Here is a 25,215-nt window from a genome sequence, read left to right as displayed (position 1 = left end):
TGCGGACGCCTCCGCCTGACAACCTGCTTTAAACTCTCTCTCAGTCACACAGGCAGGCACACACACACACGCCGTGACGCAATCTGTGCCCAGGAAACTGCTCCAGACCAGCCTCGTTTCTACAATGCGCGTTCACGCCAGCTTCATGCTCGCACCGCAGCGCCTGTTATTTAGGACACGCAGGTAACAGTTTGAAGTGACGCATGTACACAAAGCTTTCATGATTACAGAGCACAAAGGTGCATAATGCATGGTGAGTATGAAAGCTGTAGAGAGCCTCTCGGGAGATAGAATTATGTTTTTGGTTGGGTAATTGAGCTGTAATTTGTAATGCTGTAGTATAATTATTTAATGGTATTCTGTGTTTGGAATGTTTCTCAAGCAGTGCTCACCTACCAGTGTAAAACAAAACATTTACTAGGTACTCGGTATTAAATCATAAGGTTTCTATGGAGCCCCTCTATTGTTAGTTAAGGTGTATAATTGATATGCTGAAGAACAGTGATTTCTAGAACGGGTACAATATAAAACCACAGGGATCTAGGTAGTACCATAGGACCTTCGTCAAACTTACCAGTGCCTATTTTTTTAAACTTGCACAGCTCAGCAATATAGAGATGATAAATGACATCAAGAAGCAGCAGTTCCATTCTGTGCTGTATTATAGCTAAACACATTGGAAACCAATACAATTAAAGTGTGTGTTATTCAAAGTAATTAAGACATTGTTGTTTTGTTACATGCCATGGTATTTTTAAACTTTCAACTAATTAGTCATTAATCAATAAAGCAATTGATTGCATGGTCAGGGGAAGTACTCCAACAGTTGGTGGGGAGTCAAACAAATACTTTGAAGGTTTTACACTAACTTTAAATTTGAACTATACCATTTACATTTACACACTTAATTGCTGTACTGAATTCACAAAGAAGCATGTTATATGGAACAACTCAAGCAAAGAAAAGTAAAGGCCAGCTGTACTCAGCAAAACTTGCTAGTAAGTACATCTATCAATTATAATTGCCAGTACATGAATTGCCACTGAATTGCTTAGTGTAAAACATTAAGCAAGATTGCTTAGGGTCTGACTCTTTTAATACTATTGCTGGCCTTTTATGATGTAGCATATGCAGTCTTTGGGGCTGTACACATACAGGATATTTTTTAAGAAGCAAACATTTTATTTTATATTCTTTACAGATACAGTAGTTTCAAATGTATTAGATCACCCCATTACTTATTTAGTTTATCAGAACCCCTTCTTGAGAAAAGTACCAAATGTACAAAAGAAAGTCTGGCTACAACTTCAAGGTAAATGCAATGAAATGAGCCCAGAGATCGTGAGACACCACATAGACACAATACCAATGAGAGGCCAAGCTGTTATTGATGCCAAGGGCAGCCATATTAAATATGAGCTTAAGACACTTTCAGACATTGCTGTGTCTAATTTTGAATTAGTGTCATGTAAGATGAGTTTGCAAAAATGAATAACGGATTTCTGTAGTCAGTTTAGATTTATTTTGTGTGCAAAGCTCACTTCGGTTCACTTTCCAATGAGTCAATCCGCAGCAAGATAACGTATACGACATTTAGTGTTTGAGAGGTATATTGTTTTCTTCACCTGAGCACTGCAACAAATATTATGAAACCAATATATTCATCTTGCCCCACTAGCAGATCATTTAGGGGTCATTTCAGAAGCAGCCCCCTTTGAAATAAGCTGGGTGAATAATGAAACACTACAAGTAAAAACAGCAATAGAGAATTATGATATAATAAAATATTAAACCAAATAAATGAAATGAATACAGAAATGACAGTGATCTGGGAAACATCCAATACAGTATGAAATACATCTCAATTATTTGATTTTTTTTTGTCTTCACAAATTTTCCCATTTCTATCCTAAGCTCAGTTTCTATGTAGAACTGTTATACTCTTCAAGTTCTTTACAGTAGTTGGACAACACACACTTGCAACATGCAACACACACACATACAGTCCGCTGACATACAGACCAATTTAGTTTCAGTCAGGATGTGCAAGACAGCAGAAATGACAGACTTTGACAGTGAAACAGTTACCCAGGATTGCATATACATTACAGAATTTTATATACATGTTCTTATATCAGGCAGAAAGGGTACTGAAATTTAAAAGACTACTGTTGTTCATGTCGTTAACGAGGCAGACGGTGTGTACACCATACCAACAACAGCGCTCTGTCCCTCTTGCAAGCGAATGGAAGCAGCTGAGAGTCACGTGACCGTATGTTGCCAACATGGCGGCGCAGTGCCGAGGTAGCAGCTCTGTACACCTTTACTCTGCATGGAGTTAATTTTTTATGTGATTTTTATTTTGAAAAAAAAACTTTGAAAAATAAATGCGGAGCTTCGTTCAACGATCATGTTTTGAGACACCAAACAATGCAAAAGCAGAGCGAGCACTGTAAAACGAAAAGCATGTTTCTGTCCCGGGCTCTTGAGAAGATCCTTTCCGACAAGGAGGTGAAGCGAGCCCAGCACTCCCAGCTCAGAAAAACCTGCCAGGTAGCCCTCGGTAAGGAACACGTCTGCGTTATTATTAATAATGGTGTTATACTGCATTGACACTCTGATCGTGTCTGGTTGTTTTTCATGTGCAGCTGAATTCAAGTTGTTAGAATGCTATACTGTACCAGCAGAGACAGAGGCCTTAGCAATGTTGCAACTTTAAGGGATATTAAAGTACAGTTCAGTAGTATACAGTATTCATTTTCATACGCGAGGTATTAGGGTTAGCCTTTCTTTATACGGTAAACATATTTTGAAGTTATCCGAGTGCAAATTAATACGTGGAAAGAAACTTGCACACACGGAAATGTGATTATTAATTATTGATTTGTTTGTATTTTTTCAATACAGTTGCAATTTTGCAGATCTTCAGGGAAATGTATGGCATAGCTGTGGTACATATTGTTTTATTTGTAAACGTTGAATATAGGTTTAAGAATTTCTATGTGAAAAGTGTTTTATCCTTAAGTGTACATCACTAATGTATATGCTGTATGCAAGAAAATGTAAACTTGTTTGAAAGGTGTTTAATATGATATACAGTTCTGCATACATGGAGCTTGTTACATAGTATTGCGCAACAACAGGTGAATCATTTATATGGTTAACGTGGAGATTCGGCACCGGAGGTATTTTCACTTTGTTCCTCTGATTAAAGATACAGTATCCAATACGATGTGCAAGTTGTTTAAAACAACCACTTGATTAACTTGATAAACTACTTTACCTGCCATTTATTTCCGCATTGGTCGGGCGGTTTAACAGGTGTAGCGTGTGTCATTAGAGTGCGCCAGTACAGGTAACTGGAACATGAGACTTCAGGCCTGGCCTTCCTGCAATCTAGGAGGATACAACTGATTGCCCAACATCCTGCTGTAGACTAGCACACTATACAGCAGACTTAACCAACCTGTTTTGTGGAAGAGACATCATTCAGAACTAAGGAATTTTAAGAGTAAAACTTAGCCATTCTTTATATTTTGCCTATTTTGGAGACAGGAAACGGTATATTTCTGGGTATTATTGTGTTCAGTAAATAAGGGGAGTTAGGGTTAATGGGCAGTAATCAAAATGTTAAGCTCACGTAATTAATGATTTAACATAATTGAAACTAATCTACTTTTATAAATGATAATAATCAACTATTTCCACTGCTAACTAAAAGGTGTGCTCACGCTAGACTCACCTGACTGCTGTATTTTCAGTCCAATCAGACAGTCTTCCACTGCTTTGCATACTTGCTACTGCACATGAGTCAGATAGCATTTTGAGATAGAACTCAACAACATACCCTTTCAATGACTCTTCTGTGTACTCACTGCTCTAATGATGACAAAGCATGCTTAATATTCATCAGCATTAAGTCCATTATTTTTATTTTCTTGTTTAATTCTCCCTGTTAAATGCAGCTTACCTGTAGGCTAACACAAACCCCATCCAACAGGCAGTGAACGGCACATTTGGGTGTTAAAATGCAGGTTTTCCAGTTGGTACCGTGTTAGGGGTGTAGCAGTTCACTCTATATTGATTATATTGATGCATCATGACACTTTTTCTGTTTCTGACATCACAGGTAACTAAGTCTGCTGAAAGGTATCAGTATCAAACCAATTACACTAATCAGCTAAACATGTATAAAAGGCCTTTGTAGTAATATGGTTCATTTATTTTTTTGTGCAATGCTTAAATATTTGACTTAGAAAGGATCAATATTTCGTAATGGTCTGGTATTTAACAGGAGTTTAAACAAACAGCATGTTAGCCATGTAATTAGTTCCTGACTCGGTTCCTGGTGGGAATCTGTTCTGTGCATTGCAGTTCCCTTTGGCAGTCGTCTGCAGACGTCATCTTTTACTGTCAGTCTTTGTCAGGCCCTTGGACCATTCAGCAGTTCTTGTGTGAAGTTTACCTTTCTTTAACAGCGGGTGTTACAGTGTGATGATTTCTTGCGGGAAGTTTCAGTTGTGTTTTGGCATGCAGATGCTCCAGCTAGTCAAGCATCTGCTACAGTACCATGCCCCTTTGAAACATTGCTTGTACCCATGTTCTGACAAACAGCCAACTTCTCTAGGTCTTCTATACCACCCTTGATGTGCCCGCTTTATCTCCTAATGCACTCCTTTTAAAATGTTTCTTAAGTTTTAATTCTAAGACCATGTTTATATATCTGAAGATTTATATACCCTACATTTTTTGTCAGTTTGTCATGATTTATCTTGATGCATGGATTTTAACTGAGTAGCTTAGTACAGTGTGTTATAAATCATTTACTGTACTAGATTCTAGGGGGTGTGTGTTTGTGGTTTAGTGGTTGGTGATATAAACCACATGTGATTAAGTAAAAGGGTTCCAGGGTACAGCAGGTGCTGTTCAATGCAAAATAACTCCTGCCCCACCCACATGGTGTCTGAAAGCTTTCCAACAAATAAATAGTTGAAGTAGGGTCGAGCAACCCTCCCCCAGTCCACTTGACCTGGAATGACCATATAATAAACTTACTGTAGCTGTCAGGAATATGACGGTCTCCTTTACCAAAAACAAAACACAAATAGCATCTGAATCGCTGCCCCAGAAGCCTAAAATACATCTAATTGTAGACACACAGCTGTGCTGACAGATTAATGTGTGGGCTTTTGCATGCAAGACAATTGAGAAGCATTACAAATGCCGAAGAGGTTGGTGCACTTTCGTTGAGAGCAGTTCAGGATGGCGTAGGCAAAAGTCAGTTTCGAGATGTTTGGAAAGAGATTGAAACTGATGTGAAATGGAAACTGTTTGAACTTTTGGTTTGGCTTTTTTATTTTTATTTTTTTAATTCTGGGTTCAGCTACTGTAGTGGTGTTGGGACCTGTATAAGGCACACATTTTAGAGAACTACTAAAATACGATCATGATGAAATTTGGCTAGGATATTCTTTAGCAGATTTCAGTTGCCTGTTTTGCATAAATATCAGGGTCTAGTGTATGTTATAAGGTAGGCTGTATGTTGGTATAATGGCCCACTGCAGTAAGAACACTGTTTTAGGTAAGTAAAGTGCATCAAAGATAGTGTTTCCTGAGCTCCATACAGTATACACACAAGCCACTGATTCCAGCTTCTTTTCCTTTACAGATGAAATAAAAGTCGAGTTGGAAAAACAAAAGTAAGTACACCATTCTTAAATCTTAGCTACTCATTAAAATTTTGTTAAATGTTTCTTTCATACCTGTAACATTACTTACTGTAGCCTACTGTGAAAAAATAGTAAGGTGGCAGATATTTCTATTGTATGAAATAGTCAACCTGAAGGCTTTTCTTAATATAACGTAGTACTGGGATTAAATAGTTTTTTCATGTTCAGATATTCTTTCGTAATTTAAATGAATAGTTTAATATTCTTTCATTTTAAATTAGCTGGAAAACAGTGTCATTTGTATCACAGTAAAATAAACTCAGTGACTCCCTTATCAATTACCCTTGAAAGAAACAAAATAGTGGAATGTGTGTTATTTATTTCAGACCTCATTTATGCATGGTTTTCCTTTGCATGATGCTTTTGGAGAAGGTGATAGGTTCTAGCCAGTCACTTTGAATTATCTAATTGTGATTTAGTTTTGTGAAAGCATTGGACTGACTGGAAACCATTGCCTTACAGAGATGGCTCAGTGGTTGTGCCCAAAGCCAACTTTATTGAAGCAGATAAGTACTTTCTCCCGTTTGAGTTGGCGTGTCAATCCAAATCTCCACGTATGGTCAGCACGTCTCTGGACTGCTTGCAGGTACGGTACACCTTTCTATGAAGTGAACATGCAATATGTAAACCCTCTGTGACCCAGGCCTGTCCTCTTGTGTGCCTTGCCAATCAGATCTCTGTTACACTGGACCAAATCCATATCAGAGACTGTGAACCATTATTTCTGACTGGGAATGTCATAGTAGCAATTAGTCTAGATAACAGAGGTTTTTTATTAGCAATTTCACGTGTTGTACAGTACAGCATTGTTATTTTCAGTATTATAAGTTATTGGTAATATCTGTAATAATAATAATAATAATAATAATCTTTATTTTTATATAGTGCCTTTCATAGTGGACCACCATCACAAAGTGCTTTACAAGATATGAGACTAGGGTGTGTGAACTATGCATCAGCTGCAGAGTCACTTACAACAATGTCTCACCCGAAAGACAGAGCACAAGGAGGTTAAATGACTTCCTCAGGGTCACACAATGAGTCAGTGGCAGAGCTGGGATTTGAACCGGGGACCTCCTGGTTACAAGCCTGTTTCTTTAACCATTGGACCACAGAACCTCCTACATAGGCATGTATGAGGTCCCCTTAATGGAAGTTATTGCTGCAGCTACTAGCTCCCATAGGCAGGGTCTAGCCCTTGTCAGCTCTGTTATTAACATGACTACATACAGCTTTAGTTGGTACTCTGATGAAAACATTTTGCCTTCTCCCTTTTTCTGACTACGTGGCTATGATTCCTGTTGTCACAGAAACCATGTGGCTGACCTTTAGCAGTGTTCGCTCCACCTTCTTCCATACCAGTCTTGCATGGTTTATCAGAGGTCAGAAAGCACAGGCACTCGAGCGAACAACAGAACGCATTTGAACAGCACTCTGAATGGAAAGGCCCATTGAAATATCCGGCTGAGCTGTATATACAGTGCCCTCTAAGTATTGGGACAGTGAAGTCAAAATTGGTATTTTTGCTGTACACTCAAGCAATATGAAAATATGATTAAAACGATGAATATGAGGCAAAAGTACAGAATGTCACCTTTCATTTCTGGCTGTTTCAACACACATGTTTTACCAGCTAAGAATAACAGCACTTTCATAGTTCCATCTCCCCTTTTTATGTGAGCATTTGGCTCACAGGTTTTTCTAATTGATCAGATGTTTCCTGTTGCATTGACTGTTCATACATAAAAGAGCTGTGAATGTGTAGTCTCAGTTCTATCCTTTGCTTTTGCCTTTGGAGTCTGCGTTTGGTGTCAGTAGGCATAATCCAACATGAAGACTAGGGAGCCGCATATGAAAGAAAAGAAAGAGATTTGGATGCTAAAAGAAAAGAGGAACAGTTAGAACCACAGCACAAAAGTTGGGCATAGCGAAATCAACAGTGTGGAATGTCCTGAAAAAGAAAGAAACCACTGGTGTCTTCAGCAATCGGCAACGACCAGGTCGGCCAAGGAAAACAACAGTAGTTGATGACAGAACAATGACCAGAGCTGTGAAAAAAAACCCTCAAACAAGTGACAGTGAAATCACCAACAACTTCCAGAATGCTGGAGTGAAAGTGTCACAATCTACTGTTCACAGAAGACTTCGGCAGCAGAATTACAAAGGCTACACTGCCAGATGCAAACCTCTGATCAGCACCAAAAGCAGAAAGGCCAGATTAGTATTTGCTAAAGTACAGAGATGAGCCAGTTTAGTTCTGGAACAGCGTTTTATGGACAGATGAGGCAAAGATTAACCTTTATCAAAGTGATGGGAATGCAAAAGTGTGGAGAAAAAAAGGAACTGCAGATGATCCAAAGAATACCACCTCATCTGTGAAGCATGGTAGAGGTAGTGTCATGGCATGGGCATGCATGGCTGCCTCTGGAACGGGCTCACTCATTGTCATTGATGATGTAACGAATGGTGGCAGCAACAGTATGACTTCAGAAGTGTACAAAAGCATTTTGGCTACCAATGTACAAGGAAATGCCACCAGACTCATTTGGCGGAGCTTCACAGTGCAACAGGACAATGACCCAAAACACACTGCCAACGCAACCAAGGAGTTCATCAGGGGAAAAAAGTGGAAAGTTTTAGACTGGCCAAGCCAATCTCCTGATTTAAATCTGATTGAACATGCATTTCACTTCCAGAGGAGACTGGTCTCAAACTCCCCAAAACAAGCAACAGCTGAAAATGTCTGCAGTAAAGGCTTGGCAAAGCATCTCAAAGAATGATACCAAGAGTTTGGTGATGTCAGTGGGTTGCAGACTCGCTGCTGTTATTGCATGCAAGGGATTTGCAACTAAATAATAACTTTTATACTTCTTATATTAGCTTTAAGTTTAATTGTCCCAATACTTATGCTCACATAAAATGGGCGGATGGAACTCTAAAAGTGCTGTTATTCTTAGTTGGTAAAACATGGATGTATTGAAAACGCCAGAAATAAAAGGTGACATTCTGTACTTTTTTGTCTCATTCATCTTTTACTCGTATTTTCATATTGCTTGAGTGTACAGCAAAAATAGCAATTTTGACTTCACTGTCCTAATACTTATGGAGGGCACTGTAGTCCTGCTTCCCTTACAGAAATTTGCCACAGTATTTTTCCATGCTTTTCCCGTGGCTATACTATGCTGTGGCAAAGTAGTTGATTGTATACAGGTGTACAATAATACCAACACGGTCACCAGTCCTGGGTGCGTGCAGTCGTGCTCGTGGTGGGTGATACAGTTTATTTTGTGACAATTGTGCAGTGCTGTTCCGGGTTAGTGCTTGCCCTTGGCGACAGCTCCAGAATCGTATTTAGCCATCTAGTAATACACAACAAGACAATTACAGACAAACAAAACAAAACGCTTACGAACGTCTCTTTTTTATTTCTCAAGGGGTCTCTCACACAGTCCTTACAGTTCAGTAGTTTTTAAACCAAGCTAAGGAACAGATACATCGTTTCGACCCCTGTTTATACCGTCACTCATGACCCAGCAGGTAGTATCGTAAGGAGTGAGTAGCCCATTTAATGGCCAAACAGTCCTTTTCGACTACGGAGTAGTTGCGCTCCCGAGGGTGTTCTACTCCATCTACCTTTTGGGACAAGACCGCACCCAAACCCACATCCGACACATCGGCGTGGAGGATGAATCCCTTGGTTAAATCTGGTGTGATGAAAGTGGGGGCCTGGCAGAGTCTTTGCTTAACAGTATCAAACACCCCCTGACACTCAGCTGACTCATTTAATTCAATTTGGTGCACTCTTTTTGGTGAGGTCAAGTAAAGGGTTAACCACTGTGGTATACTCAGGGTAATAACCGGCTAATCCCAGCAGTGACCTCATCTGAGTCTTGGTTTTGAGGATCGCCGCTTCTACCAAAGCTTGGATTTTGGTGTCAACGGGTTTCACCCTTCCATTCCCCATTAAAAATCCCAAATATTGAGTTTCTGATTTGGCAAACGCACATTTTCGCAAGTTAGCTGTCAGCCGGGCTACCCTTAGGGACTGAAGGACTGCTTTAAACTTAGTCAAATGCTCTCGCCAGGTGGAGCTGTAAATCACCACATCTTCAATATATGCTTGTGGCAAAGTAGTTGCAGGTGCAGGTGATTAAATTGTAATCCAGGTGAAAAGGTTTGTTTTATTTATTTTTAAGTCCAGTGCCTGACGGCAAACCAAACGGTAAATAATAATGGTAAGTAATATAGCGGCATGTATTATTTACATTTATAATCCCCCAGACTGATCCTAAAATAATAGTCCCTTTCTTGTATCCCCACATTAAATACAAAACACAAATACAAGTCCTGTTAATGTGTGAATTAGTGATTGTGGTGCGATACAGTTTTACAGTGGTACAAGCGAAGTACTGTTCCGGGTTTTTGCTGGTCTCTGGCGTCAGCTCTGGAAGGTGTTAGTCGTCTTGTGAATACACTCAACAGTAGACAGTACAAACATACACTCGCTATTTATTTCACCAACAGTACAAGTCCTTCCAGGTCAATAACACAACCAAAAACGAAGCAACAGATAACATTGCTTCGACCCCTATTTATAGCGTCACTCATGACCCCTTGGTAAACTATTGCAGCCGCTCCTGTAATCCGCGGCTGCCACATTATTTACATTCTGGGTCAATGAGTTAGTGTACTGAAGCTCCGTCTCTTTTCTACATGACCTTTTAACCCTCGGAACAAAGTTTCAGGCGAAGTAGTCGAGTATTCTGTTCCCGTTACTTAGTGCCCTCACAAGTGTGGAGGGAGATTTACCACCAAGAGTCATTGTCTTTCTGTAATATGCATTTACCATAGTTTACCCAGGTTTGCCGTGTTCTTTTTAATCTGCTTTACCATACCTTGCTATTCTTTACAATGTTTCCCTTTGCTCTACCATGCTTTCACTAGGCTTTCTGACATGTTGCTATGTGTTTGCTATGGTAAACTTTTATCAGTGTGAGGATGCATGTCCCCAAATTTCAAATTCATTTTTCAACAAAAAGGGGAGCTCATCGAGTACCTGCATGGCTTGTTGTTGTTGTAATAAATCTGAACTTTCTGAAGCTGTGCGTGTTTATTTGTTCTGTTTTTGGTTTGTTTTACTTGAGTGCCCATGATTTGTTTTCTTAGAAACTGATAGCATATGGTCACATCACTGGCAATGCACCAGACAGCGGGGCTCCAGGGAAGAGGCTGATAGACCGGATTCTAGAAACCATTTGCAATTGTTTCCAAGGATCTCAGACAGACGAAGGGGTCCAGCTGCAGATCATTAAGGTATTTCATCATATGTTTTTAAATCTCTGTTTGAATCCTGGAAGCATGCATGCATCTACAGGAGTATGTAATATCCGATTGAAATACAAAGCTTGACAGGACTGCTAACTACCAGATCCAGAGTCAGGTAAAAAAAAAAAAAAAAAAAAAAAATCCCTGAGATGGCATCTGAAGTTCTAAACCTAACATGTGGTTTTAATTTCCCTTGAAGTGAATTATTTTATGTAGTCTTATTTTTAAAGATATTGTTTATTCCACTGTAATGTCCAGGAAGACAGAACTGTAGTGCAAGCAGGTAACCAGGCAACATGCCCAACGTTGAAGTACAGTGTCATAAGCAGAAGTATGGTTTTTAAATGCAGACAACTAGGACTGTAGATGCATGTTAGGCGAGTGGCTTGATTTGATAATGACAAATCGATGGAACGTTAAACTGTAGTAAATTACTTTTTATGCCATGGATTTGACGTCATCTAGTGTTGCAGCTCATGGCAGTCAATGAACGTTCATGGAGTACTGTGGATATTCCAAGAATATGGATGGCCACAAAGGCAAGTGGGTTGCAGTAGATTTATCACTTATATCCTACCTACCTGCATAAAGAACCTCAGGGTGTGAGAATTTCAATTTTTGGTGAGTAATCAGTGATACAGAAACAATAGGCACGCGTGTGAAAATGTTAGACCACTTTGTGCGTTAATTAGGCATCTTAAACAACTTGTCATGGATTTTACAATTTGTGACTGTGCCCCTTTTCTCATACAATTCAGAGTTGCTGCATTATGTCCACTGTTTTGTCATTTCACATATTTTCACAAAAAGGACATATGCAGGTGAAAAACACTAGACTAGATGTCCCTACATTTAAAAAAATATATAAACACATAATATTTTATGGTCCACTAAAGTAAAGGGTTTTACATAATCTCTGAGTAAGAAATTGCAGTGTCCTTGTGAAAAAAAAACAACACAAAATAATAAATTAACATCCAAAGTGGCACTATACCATTAAAATGTTCAATACAAAAAAATGCCTGAGTTACAATCCAGAATGTGGATTGTAGCATAACAGGAAAGCATAATCAATCAGAGTGCGGAATCTATAACTGAATCATTAATTCAAGCCGGGGCGTTGACTCGACAGAATGTGGTAGACAATCACGAGTTTTCCAAGATTTTCAGTTCCAGTGGTTTGATTTCATATTCAGCAAATTAAATATACAGAAGCTATGGGGTGTTCTGATAAATGGGCACACCACTATACCTCTTCATGTAAAAGTTGTGCTGTGTTGGTTTCGTAGGCACTTCTCACTGCGGTGACTTCTCCCCACATTGAAATCCACGAAGGAACCATCTTGCTGACTGTCCGGACCTGTTACAACATCTACCTGGCCAGTAGAAACCTCATCAACCAGACCACGGCCAAAGCCACGCTCACGCAGATGCTGAATGTCATCTTTGCCCGAATGGAAAGCCAGGCGGTGAATACAGATTTTATTATCCGTCTTTGCAAAGGAAATCTGTCTGTTTGTATATCTGACTTGTCTGGTTAATTCATGTACAGCTACACGTTTAATTAATAGGTTGTCAGTAAACGTGATGTAAAAATAAAAAAAAAGCTTCATTTTTGAACTGAAAGGGATTTGTTGATCACATTTCCGCTGCTCTTATTCATTGGGAAATGAGGTGCAGTTTTGGTTTTTATGAGAGTGTTCAAGCTTGGAGAACTGAGTCCAGGTAATGGAGATGTGCCTGGCATTCTGAACCATTCTGAACTCTATAGAATCACTCCAGCCCTTGTTTTAACCCCATAGCTGCCTCCTGAACATTTTCACAGCCACACAGGTTACTGACACCCACTGGTCTCCAGGGTTTGCCAAGCTTTGTTATGCTACTTTGGTTTTTGTCTTGGAATAACGTGTTACCATTTGTGTATCTATTATAATACAGTACATTGAATCTGACATGCCGATACATTTTCATGAATTTATTTCATAGTTTTGAGTTAGTTTAATGTTTTGGATTGTGTTTCCCGTTCTCAGGAGTATGAATTGTCAATGTTTACAGCTATAACTGTACAATGACAGCTCCTATATTAAAGACTCAGTATTTTTTGTGTACATTAATGTTGTAGTATTCTCAAAGTTTTAAATGTATAGGAAATTAAACTGAACCTACCACCTCTACCAGGCATTGGAAGCAAGAGAAGTAGAAAAGCAGAGGCTGAGGCAGCAGCAGTCTCCAGTGATGCCATCTGTCTCGGACTCGCCCAGACTCAGTCGGGCACAGCCACCAGAGCAGCCTGGCACACCTGATACCAGCTCGAAGCAGGAGAACGGAGAGCAGGAGAACAGAGAGCAGGAGAAGAGAGACTCGGAGCCAGAGAACGGGACAGTCCAGATTGAGGCTAACTCGGGGCAGGAGGCCAAATTACCAGGTAAAACACAGGGCTTCTGGAGGAAAGAGAGTAATATATACATCTGATTACAACATTTGATATGATCTGATTTTTTTTTTCCATTTTCATTTCTGTGTGTGTGTGTGTGTGATATATATATATATATATATATATATATATATATATATATATATATATATATATATATATATATATCAGTGCCTATAGAAAGTCTACACCCCCTTGAACTTTTTTCACATTTTGTTGTGTCAGTGCCTCAGTTTCATGCATTTAAATTAGGATTTTTTTCCACTTATCTACACACCATACTCCACACTGTAAAGGGGAAACAAGTTTTTATTGAGAAAAAAATTATATATTAAAAATACAAAACTGAAAGATGATAATTGGATAAGTCTTCACCCCCCTGAGTTAATACTTGGTGGAAGCACCTTTGGCAGCAATTACAGCTGTGAGTCTGTTGGGATAGGTCTCTACCAAATTTGCACACTTAGATTTGGGAATATTTGACCATTCTTCTTTACAAAACTGTTCAAGCTTTGTCAAGTTCCTTGGAGAGTGTTGATGGACAGCAATCTTCAAGTCATGCCACAAGTTTTTCGATTGGATTTAGATTGGTGCTGTGACTGGCCACTCAAGGACATTAACCTTTTTGTTTCGTAGCCACAACAGTGTAGCTTTGGCTGTGTGCTTTGGGTCGTTGTCACGCTGAAAGGTGAACTTCTGTCCCAGTTTCAGCTTTCTTGCAGAGGGCAGCAGGTTTTCCTCAAGGACTTCTCTTTACTTTGCTCCATGCATTTAGGGTGTGAAATGCAGTAAAGTTCACTGTGTGTGTGTGTGTGTGTGTGTGTGTATATATATATATGTGTGTGTATATATATATGTGTGTGTGTGTGTGTGTGTGTGTATATATATATATATAAAATTGGTGCTGATCCCATTTTCAATCCTACTCAAATTTGATGTTCTTCCATAATAAGTTTGTGTTTTATCTCCAGAAAATCCAGAAGCATCGCATGAAGAAAGCCAGACTGAGCAGGATGCTCCAGTGCTAGTGGAGGAGGATACTGGGACACTGATGGACAAAAGTAAGGACACTATTTGAATTTGGGTGGGGAATACTTTGATAATGACTATGTAACTGACATTAACTGAAAAGCTATTTTATGACTTCTGAGGTGAACAAAACCGTAAGGTCTGATTTAAGGAACGTTTGTTTAAGAAGTTTAATTTATATTTTTTGTACTTGCATAGATGTTCTGCTAAAAGAGAATGAACTTTGAACCGTCTTATAAAAACAGTTGATAAATGAACACAATGGAACGCCAGGTCTGGAACGGCTCTCACCAGCAGGGTTAGGGATTAATTCCCATTCCCTTTGAATCAATTCCAATTCCCATTCCAGTTCTTTCAAAGGAAAGGGAATTGACCTGACCCTGCTCACAAGAGAGTTGTTAATATATTGCGCTAAAGAGCGAGAGTACCTGGGTTTTTGGGAAAGCCCCTGCACACACATATATATCAAGAAAACCCTAATTTGAGGTAATAATACATTTGGATCTGCAGGTCATGGTCAAAATACATATGTGCTCTTTACATTTCCATCAAAAGCTAGTCCTAAAGCTGGGTTGCACTGTATATTTAGGGTTTCTGATTTTCGGTTTTAACCGATAAAACACCCCCGATACAAAAAAAAAAAAATGAAATCGGTGGATAGCCAATAAACTCCGGAAAAACTGTGGAAATGGTTAATCTATTCACGTTGACTTTACCCTTTTCCCATTAAAAAATAAAACCTTAGGGGCTCCAGAGTGGCGCATCCAACAAAGTTGCTCTGCGTGAGTGCAGGATATGCCCTATAGCCTGGACGTCGCCGGTTCGAGTCTGGGCTATTCCACAGCCGACCGTGGATGGGAGTTCCCAGGAGGCGGCACTCAATTGGCTGAGCGGGTGGGTGGGTGGGTGGGTGGGGGGGGGTTTAGGTCGGCAAGGGTGTCCTCAGCTCAGCGTGCACCAGCAACCCCTGCAGTCTGGCCGGACTCCTGCGGGCTTGCCTGTTAGCTGCCCAGGAGCTGCGTTGTCATCTGACACTGTAGCTCCTGGGGGGCTGGATGGTGAATCCACAGTGCGTAAAGAAGCGGTCGACTGATGGCACACACTTTGGAGGACAGCTTGTATTCATCTTCGCCGCTCCCAAGTCAGCGCAGGGGTGGTAGCGGTGAACTGAGTCAAAATAATAATTGGGCATTTCAAATTGGGAGAAAATAACAAAAACAATTGTCAACGACTAAATTAAAAATAAATAAATAGATAAATAAAACCTTAAAAAAAATAAAATAAATACATTTCCCAGTGCTGTCCTGACTTGGATCTATCATTGATTCGTTCTGAATACTTTAGACCTGCCGCAACTACTGAGTGACAGCACGTTCCTATATTTCTATTGGAGACTCTGCTTGCGAGATTTAAATGAGATTACAAATAGGATTGAGGCTTGTTAGCTGGATTTAAAGCTGTATTACAGTTAAGATATGGAGGTTTTAAACAGAATTGTGGCGGAATGTACAAAAATGCGTACACACAAAAACCCCAGAAGAATGTGCCCGTGACCGTAGGGATTTCTCTGTGGAAGACAGCAAAGGAAAGAAGGTACAATACAAGGTACACTTGGTGTGCAAGTACTGTCGAGTTACTACTGTTCATATTTTGACAGATAAAAAAAACGCTCAAGCATTTGGAAAGTAACTGAAAACACTAATTTCATACAGTATATCAAAAACAAAAGCCCTGAAAAAACGATTTACATAAAACTCGAAATTAGCTAAAAGTATGCACTGAAAAATCCAATTCATAAAACCCAAAAAACAGAAGCCCTATATATATTTCATCAAATTGTTCGATATTGTTTTAATCAATCCTCTTGCTAATGCATCTCTGAAGATGACCAGTTTTTATCTTTTTGCAACTTCCCAAAGGCAAGTGATCCACTTTTTCATTATTTGTTTTCCTAGGTTCAGAGGAGCAGCCAGTGGAAATAGAAATTGAAAAGCCTGTTCCAGAAACTGAAAACAAGGACACAGCCCCCTCTGCTGGAAGAACTGAAGCTATTCAAGCAAACGGCATCCTTGATGATCGTGCCTCTGTCTTGTCGACTGATATACTGGTGCCAAACTCATGTCTTTTTTTTTTTTTTTAACCTTTAATAGAGGCTGGAATGCTTCCCCTCTCTTAGGAAACAAAGAAAGTCAAAATTACCAAAGTGTCCCAGCACTGACTTTACGTCTTCAGATATTTAAAACCTTTAATTGTCCCTGTGTTTTTTGTTGGTTTATCAACAACAAAAACAAGTTTGGGGCTCTATTAAAAAAGAAAATGAGAATTCACTTTTAACACTGTTTAAAACAGCTGAAAATGTTTCATCTGCAAACTTGACTGAATTCTAAATAAATGGGCTTTCATAAATCAGTCCTTTTTATAGAAAAGAGCCCATGGTTTGTATAGATAACAATGGACATCAAATTAGTACAACAATGCATTATTTCTCCAGGACCCTGATGCAGTCCACGGGCCAGCTGCTGCTGCCAGATTCTCTCATGTTTTACAAAAGGACGCCTTCCTTGTGTTCAGGTCTCTCTGTAAGCTCTCAATGAAGCCACTCTCTGATGGGCCTCCTGACCCAAAGTAAGTAACATTGGATGATGTTGTCGACAGAATGCACACGACAAGCAAGGGTTAAATAAGGCATTCTTATCATGGGCTCTGCAAAACACACGCACGCAAGCACACAGATCCCTTATGTGGTAGCCCTTGATACAACAGAAGTGGTTACAAGGAGGACATTTCACTAGAACTCTATTGTTGTGGTGGTGGTACACAATTAGCACACTGTCTTAAATCCATCTCCTGTTACAAATGGAACAAATCATATTAGTTACGATGTACTGGAATTATTTTGCAAACCATGTACCTTGTCAGATGAGAGGCTGTCTAATCCTTACAAAGTGTATTGTGGTATAACACGGTAAAAGCAGTAGCAGAGTCTAGTACAGTCTATTAAAGGCATGACGAAGCAGATTCCCCTGTCTTAGAGAACAAAGCCCTTTCTCTATTGAAACCTTGTGTGGCGCCACAGAAACTTGCTGACTCGGTATATTAAGTTCAGAGTCACATGACCTTCATGAGTGCAAGTGAAATCACCAAGGTCTTTTTCTGCTGGGCTTAAAGCAAGTATATTGTTCTGTATGCACTCCATCAGAGGCTGTTCCAACCACACCCTTATTATTGAACTGAGCCAGTTAAACACTGTCCAGGTCTTAATTAGACCTGCAATGCAACCAGAATCAGAGTTGCCTACGGCTACACTACATATTTGTGTGCTCTTTGGACCTTCATTTAGTTCATGCTTAAATAATGTCTTATTACTTACTATGTGTTGATTGTAAAGTGGCCAACACTTTCAATATTGTATCTCGTTTCTAACCCACTGTAATATCTCATTACTGAGAATAAACTGTTCATTGGAACCCAATGCATTTGTTTGTATGATGCCCTAAACACTGTCTGGGAGTGTTCCAAACTGATAATAACAGTCTGCTCACAGGCTTGCTTAAATCTCTATTGCTCCTGGGGTTTTTTTTTTTTTTTTAGGTCCCATGAACTGCGCTCAAAAGTCGTGTCCCTCCAGCTTCTCCTGTCGGTGCTGCAGAGCGCCGGGCCGGTTTTCAGAACACATGAGATGTTTGTGAACGCGATCAAGCAGTATCTGTGCGTGGCCCTGTCCAAAAATGGGGTCTCTTCTGTGCCAGATGTATTCGAGCTCTCCTTAGCCATTTTCCTAACTCTCCTTTCAAACTTCAAGATTCATCTAAAGATGCAAATAGAGGTACGTATTTATAATATATTAATATATAATGAGGAACTATAACATGAAAAATAAAGTCTGGTCCTGGGGTTCAACTGTACATATGAATTCTCGCTATGGGGGCATTTGTGTATTGTCTTTATAGTTTCTTATATATATGCAATTTTGACTTTCCGCGTTCCGATATATATATATATATATATATATATATATATATATATATATATATATATATATATATATATATACACATACACACACACACACACACACAGTCCCAGCCAAACATTTGAGTACACCTGCTTGAAACCAGGTTTTTTATGATTATCTATGCTTTTAACTGTATAAACTTGTCTAATCAATCTGATGACTTGCCCTGCCCAGTCTCCAGACCTCAATCCCATATAACTTGTATGGGACGAACTGGACAGAAGAGTCAAAGCAAAGCTACCCACAAGTGCCCTACATCTCCTGGAATTGCTGCAGAAGAGCTGGGAAGACATGTCGGGTGATTTCCTGCTGAAACTTGTTAACCGAATACCTTGTGTTTGTGAGGCTGTTATTAAGGCAAAGGGTGGCTATTTTGAGGAATCCAAGATTTAGAGACATTTTTCAATTTTCTTGAACACTGCTTTGATAGTCGTTATGTTTTGTTTTGTATATTGTAACATTTGTTTTCATTTTAAAGCATTTACAGAAAGATATGACGTAAAACATTGTCAATTATGAAAAAAACCTAGTTTCCAGCAAGTGTACTCAAACTTTTGACTGGCACTGTATATACGTATACATACTATGCTCCCTCGCTATAGGGCTTTCGATTTTAACGCGCCTCGGATATACGCCCCTACAGCATGTGCCCCAGTTCCCTATACTAGTGATTCATACAATATTTCTACAGTAAATACAGTACCGGTGTTCAAACTATAAACAACTTCTCAGTCTAACTTCCGTTTCTGTCTCTCTCTTTTGATACAGTATCTGAACTGAAGAAAAGCTGCACTTGCACTTTATAACACAGACCTCTTATTCAGCATTCGTTTTTAACTAGATAAATATTAGGCCTGTTACGTGGTCATCTTTCCTAATGTATTTACTTTTTTACTGTGAGAGGAGCTACGGCTTTCTCTGAGAGACGAGGCACTTCAGATTCGCTTCAGCCCCACTCCGGCAGCTGAACCTGGGGCGAGCCCATTCCCTCTTCCCATCTCCCGATCCGCTCTTCTTGTCTTACTCAGTTTGCTTGTCTGTTGCTTTGAACTGTTGCTTTTATAGTTTAAAAACTGTTAATTAAAATGATCCATGAGTGGGAATGTTACCTTTTTTTGTTTTGTTTTGTAAAAAAAAATATAGCGTTGATTACATGGTGCTTTATGCATGGTTAATTCACGGAAAGTACATTTTTTGCCACACTATGTGTATTATAGAGAGGGAGTTATTTTATTTTGTATTTTGGTCAGATGTTGTTTTTGTGTCCCGTGGCACCCCCCCACCCTTCCCCCATTTATAACGCCCTTCAGTTACAACGCTGATATTATGTGTCCCCCAAGACCCGTGTTATAGAGCATTGCAGTGTGTGTGTGTGTGTGTGTGTGTGTGTGTGTCATATATATATATTAGTACCTTGGTTTCAGAGAGTAAGGTGTCATGCTGTTGTGTTCTTTTGCGTTATTTAAGAGTTGATAATAACTTGAGCTTCCTCACATCTATAGGTCTTCTTCAGAGAGATCTTCCTAACCATACTGGAGACGACTTCAAGTTCATTTGAACACAAGTGGATGGTAATTCAGACCCTAACTAGGATCTGTGCAGGTAAATACAGTGATAGACCTCTTCAGCATTTTGATGCTTAAGGAATGTACCTGACTGACTAACACACAGGCTCAACAGTTCTTTTTTAACATGGCTGCCATAATGAGAGAATTTAACTTTAATCTTTAACACTTGAGGCCCTGCTGTGGTCATTTTGGTAGTGTTTGGTTTTAAAATGTAATTTTCTCCAGTCGTGTAACACATATGGGGCTGAGCATTGATGTACCTTTCTGTGCGTATGTATTAAATATTCTCACAAAGCATGAAACACGGCAGTGCAGAAATAAAGGAAATATATTACATTATACCTAAAAGCCCCGGGAGCAGTCACATTGACGGCCACACAGAAAACAATTGTACTTTGATTATACAGAACGGTATTCTACTTTATTACTTTTATTTACCAGTCCGCAGTGTGTTTAGCTGTAATCAGATTAGTCTCTTCTCTCTGCGTAAGTGAATGACTGACTGTTGTTTTCAATCAGCCTTTTGAAGGCTGGTGCATGCTTGCCAGCTCCGCTGCTTTGGTCAGTTGATTAGCATCGGGACTAGTGAAAATAAATACCAGAGACCGTGGAGTTTTACTACGCAACAAAATATGGAGTTGATGTTTTGGATCAGATGGCACGGAAGTTTTCTGTGAAAGCTGGCTCTCGACGGTGGTCTGTTCAGGTGATTTACAATGTATTGGACCTAGCAGACATCAACTCCTGGGTACTTTACAAAGAATGCACGGAGAAGAATTTACCAAGGAGAGAATATATTTTACAGTTATGCTGTCTTTGCAGTCGGCGCACAGTTGTTTTCTATGATTGTTCCAGTTCAGATCCCTCACTAGTGTTGTCTCTGTCCAGCAACTAAAGTTCACCTTGTGGAAGGGTCTCCTCCTGGTACCTGAGAAATCACTGGGTCCAAAATGAGTTCTAAAGACTGAAAATTTCCCCTCAATAAAATTGAATGGGACTGTAATGAAAGTGCATGTATGTCATTTTAAATCTGTAACTTTTTATTTCCCATTGCAGATGCCCAGTGTGTTGTTGATATTTATGTAAACTATGATTGTGATTTAAATGCTGCTAACATCTTTGAACGACTTGTGAATGATCTGTCAAAAATTGCTCAGGGCAGAAGTGGACATGAGCTTGGAATGACTCCTCTTCAGGTATGTACTGGAAGCAGAATGCAATTCATCCAGTAGCCCATAACATATAAGGGTGAGTTAGTTGGAGAAGCAATGAGCTTTATCTATATTGGTGTTTGTGTAAACAGTTCAGGGTTTGTAGCTATAAATCTCTATGCACTCAATGTCTTTACTGCAGAGAAATAGAAGTACATGGGTGGGGTAAAAAATATGACAAAAAAACATTGCATTGAGACAGCCAGGATCAATATTAAACTTGTGGTTAAATAAAAAGGACAATGGGTTGAAGCCGATTTCTCAAAGGCAAGGTAAAGACCATTAATATGTGATTTAAATAATATTTTTAATTGACTTTTATTTATCTTGGTAGCAATCTAAAGTGAATACACGTGTTTTTGAATGTACTGCTGCTAGTTAACCTAGTACTGGATTACCTTTCAATCAATGCTGTTTGTCCGAAATAATAATGACAATCATAAATACTGACAACTGTGTATCTTTATTAAAATGTTACGTGACCTCCTATTGGACTTGCCACCGCTGCTCCACCACTTGCTGTAGCATGTACTGTTCACGTTTTTTGAGAGATGGCTTTGGCCAGCCTTTTAACAGGTCGATGTCAGCTGCTCACTACCTCATTTATTACAGGCTAGTCAAGGTGATTTATACTGAAAAGAACAGAGAAGGGTATCCCTTGTTAATCATGTTTATTGAAGTGCAGTGTATGCATGTATTCTTTTATAAAAGCAGTCTACTTTATTTATTTTTTGCAGGAATTAAGCTTACGGAAGAAAGGTCTTGAGTGCTTAGTTTCTATACTGAAGTGTATGGTGGAGTGGAGTAAAGACGTCTATGTAAACCCCAATCTTCAGGCCAATCTTGGTAAGAACCCGGTGCCGTGATTGTATTTACTAAGGTAACATGTGACCTAACGATCAGGACACTTTACAATAAGTGGTGGGATTTTAAATATACCTCTCATTGTTATTTCCTGTTGAGTTATTAGATCTGGGGATTTACATTCCATTGTGCAGATGTATTTAAATAGTTCAATTGTGTGTGTGTGTGGTACATTTAATTAAGGTTTACAGTCTTGTGTATAATTACATTTTAAGGGCTTGGTTATTGATTGTTATGTTGCAGGGATGGAAATAAGGCTCCTGTTGCGTAGCAGTTTGATCCAATCCTGGTTTTGCTAATAAGGTTTTTAATAAGGCACATCTGAGCGTGTTACCTATACACTGTGGCTAATCCAGTTTGCATTAAAATGGAATGGGTGAAACCTTTTTTTCTATATAAAAAAATAATTCTTTTTTAGAAATAAATATTGGGGGGGGGGGGCAGGGAGAGAAATATCCCAAAGCCATTTATGACAAGATCAAAGTAAATCTTAAAAGAAGGTCAAACTTAACAGATACTAAGGGACTTCTTCAACGTACTGAATATGCTGCCAAGATAAGCCACGGCTGGATTTTATTAGAGTATTTTACAGTACCCGTGAATCCACTTGTATTGCATCAACTTCTAATTTGTAGTGATAACAAATTCCCCAGTGCTGTAAAATGTTCTATCCAGCTATGGCTCCTCTTGCTTAGGCATGAGTCAAACCAATCCCTAAATCAGGAAGACCTACATTTCAGCTGGTGCTTTCATCAGTGTAACCATGAAGTTACAGTGGCTTGCAAAAGTATTGACCCCCCTTGTCATTTTTCCTATTTTGTTGCCTTACAACCTGGAATTAAAATTGATTTTCTGGGGGTTTGTATCATTTGATTTACAAAACATGCCTACCACTTTGAAGATGCAAAATATTTTTTATTGTGAAACAAACAAGAAATAAGACAAAAAAACAGAAAACTTGAGCGTGCATACGTATTCACCCCCTCAAAGTCAATACTTTCTAGAGCCACTTTTTGCAGCAATTACAGCTGCAAGTCTCTTGAGGTATGTATCTATAAGCTTGGCACATCTAGCCACTGGGATTTTTGCCCATTCTTCAAGGCAAAACTGCTCCAGCTCCTTCAAGTTGGCTGGGTTCCGCTGTTGTACAGCAATCTTTAAGTCATACCACAGATTCTCAGTTGGATTGAGGTCTGGGCTTTGACTAGGCCATTCCAAGACATTTAAGTGTTTCCTCTTAAACCACTCAAGTGTTGCTTTAGCAGTATGCTTAGGGTCATTGTCCTGCTGGAAGGTGAACCTCCGTCCCAGTCTCAAATCTCTGGAAGACTGAAACAGGTTTCCCTCAAGAATTTCCCTGTATTTAGCACCATCCATCATTCCTTCAATTCTGACCAGTTTCCCAGTCCCTGCCAATGAAAAACATCCCCACAGCATGATGCTGCCACCACCATGCTTCACTGTGGGGATGGTGTTCTCGGGGTGATGAGAGGTGTTGGGTTTGTGCCAGACATAACATTTTCCTTGATGGCCAAAAAGCTCAATTTTAGTCTCATCTGACCAGAGTACCTTCTTCCATATGTTTGGGGAGTCTCCCACATGCCTTTTGGCGAACACCAAACATGTTTGCTTATTTTTTTCTTTAAGCAATGGCTTTTTTTCTGGCCACTCTTCCGTAAAGCCCAGCTTTGTGGAGTGTACGGCTTAAAGTGGTCCTATGGACAGATACTCCAATCTCCGCTGTGGAGCTTTGCAGCTCCTTCAGGGTTATCTTTGGTCTCTTTGTTGCCTCTCTGATTAATGCCCTCCTTGCCTGGTCCGTGAGTTTTGGTGGGCGGCCCTCTCTTGCCAGGTTTGTTGTGGTGCCATATTCTTTCCATTTTTTAATAATGGCTTTAATGGTGCTCCGTGGGATGTTCAAAGTTTCGGATATTTTTTTATAACCCAACCCTGATCTGTACTCCTCCACAACTTTGTCCCTGACCTGTTTGGAGAGCTCCTTGGTCTTCATTGTGCCGCTTGCTTGGTGGTGCCCCTTGCTTAGTGGTGTTGCAGACTCTGGGGCCTTTCAGAACAGGTGTATATATACTGAGATCATGTGACACTTAGATTGCACACAGGTGGACTTTATTTAACTATTCATCTGACTTCTGAAGGTAATTGGTTGCACCAGATCTTATTTAGAGGCTTGCTAGCAAAGGGGGTGAATACATATGCACGCACCACTTTTCCGTTATTTATTTTTTAGAATTTTTTGAAACAAGTTATTTTTTTCATTTCACTTCACCAATTTGGACTATTCTGTGTATGTCCATTACATGAAATCCAAATAAAAATACATTTTAATTCCAGGTTGTAAGGCAACAAAATAGGAAAAATGCCAAGGGGGGGGTCAATACTTTCGCAAGCCACTGTACTACTCAAACTGCTCTGCAAAGGGAGTCTGCGCTGACGTGGTTGGCTTAGTAGTGAAACGACATCTCCCCCTCCTGCGTTCCCTTCCCTAGGCCAGGAGAAGCCCCCCGAGCAGGAGAGCACAGAGACTAAAATCCTGGAAGTGCTGGTCAGGAGGGGCAGTGCCAGCTCCCAGGACTCCACGGTGTCCTCAGGCATCGGCAGCACCAGCACACAGGCCTCCCTGGCAGACGATCCAGAGCAGTACGAGGTCATCAAGCAGCAGAAGGAGATCATAGAGCATGGCATTGAACTGTGAGTCCTGTCTACTGCACTGTCAGAGTGGGTTTATTATCCTGGGGAAGCTGCAAGCTCAGTTGTATATCGGCATGACAAACAGCACTTGCCTCCTTGTATTTAACAGCTGTTTGTGTCATTGATTTCAGGGAGCATTGCTTGGGGTATGTTGCTTAAGGATAACATAGCCATGTGCTTTTGCAAAAGCTGCAGAGTTGGACTACATTTCGTATTTCTACCATTAGTTCCACAGTGCTTTGTAATCCTGTAAAAAGTAATTATACAATTCAATAAAAATGATATTTTTTTGTTTATTGCAAAAGTATTTTTGATTAGTGACTGATGAATA

The 25,215-nt window shown here is 39.7% G+C and overlaps 2 protein-coding genes across 3 annotated transcripts in view; one reads left to right on the top strand and one right to left on the bottom strand.

The window, feature by feature from the left end:
• LOC121319220 (partitioning defective 6 homolog beta-like) overlaps nucleotides 1-64 on the bottom strand; it is a 22,830-nt gene extending 22,766 nt beyond the window's left edge. The window contains exon 1 of the mRNA XM_041256424.1: nucleotides 1-64. This exon is cut by the window's left edge and continues 269 nt beyond it. The gene's annotated coding sequence lies outside the window, so the exon portion shown is untranslated.
• Nucleotides 65-2,281: 2,217 nt separating this feature from the next.
• LOC121319219 (brefeldin A-inhibited guanine nucleotide-exchange protein 2-like) overlaps nucleotides 2,282-25,215 on the top strand; it is a 41,817-nt gene continuing 18,883 nt past the window's right edge. For both annotated transcript variants that reach the window (XM_041256423.1, XM_041256422.1), the window contains exons 1-14: nucleotides 2,282-2,563; nucleotides 5,669-5,699; nucleotides 6,192-6,315; nucleotides 10,896-11,042; nucleotides 12,344-12,523; nucleotides 13,233-13,479; nucleotides 14,460-14,549; nucleotides 16,473-16,624; nucleotides 17,009-17,142; nucleotides 18,109-18,343; nucleotides 20,035-20,134; nucleotides 21,157-21,296; nucleotides 22,049-22,157; nucleotides 24,683-24,884. In XM_041256423.1, the coding sequence (XP_041112357.1) occupies nucleotides 2,431-2,563; nucleotides 5,669-5,699; nucleotides 6,192-6,315; nucleotides 10,896-11,042; nucleotides 12,344-12,523; nucleotides 13,233-13,479; nucleotides 14,460-14,549; nucleotides 16,473-16,624; nucleotides 17,009-17,142; nucleotides 18,109-18,343; nucleotides 20,035-20,134; nucleotides 21,157-21,296; nucleotides 22,049-22,157; nucleotides 24,683-24,884 (2,024 nt within the window). In that variant the 5' untranslated portion in view covers nucleotides 2,282-2,430. The remainder of the gene's footprint in view (nucleotides 2,564-5,668; nucleotides 5,700-6,191; nucleotides 6,316-10,895; nucleotides 11,043-12,343; nucleotides 12,524-13,232; nucleotides 13,480-14,459; nucleotides 14,550-16,472; nucleotides 16,625-17,008; nucleotides 17,143-18,108; nucleotides 18,344-20,034; nucleotides 20,135-21,156; nucleotides 21,297-22,048; nucleotides 22,158-24,682; nucleotides 24,885-25,215) is intronic.

Source organism: Polyodon spathula, chromosome 8 (genome assembly GCF_017654505.1).
Source record: "Polyodon spathula isolate WHYD16114869_AA chromosome 8, ASM1765450v1, whole genome shotgun sequence".
In the NCBI taxonomy this organism is placed as follows: domain Eukaryota; kingdom Metazoa; phylum Chordata; class Actinopteri; order Acipenseriformes; family Polyodontidae; genus Polyodon; species Polyodon spathula.
This window is presented reverse-complemented; position numbering and strand designations above follow the sequence as displayed.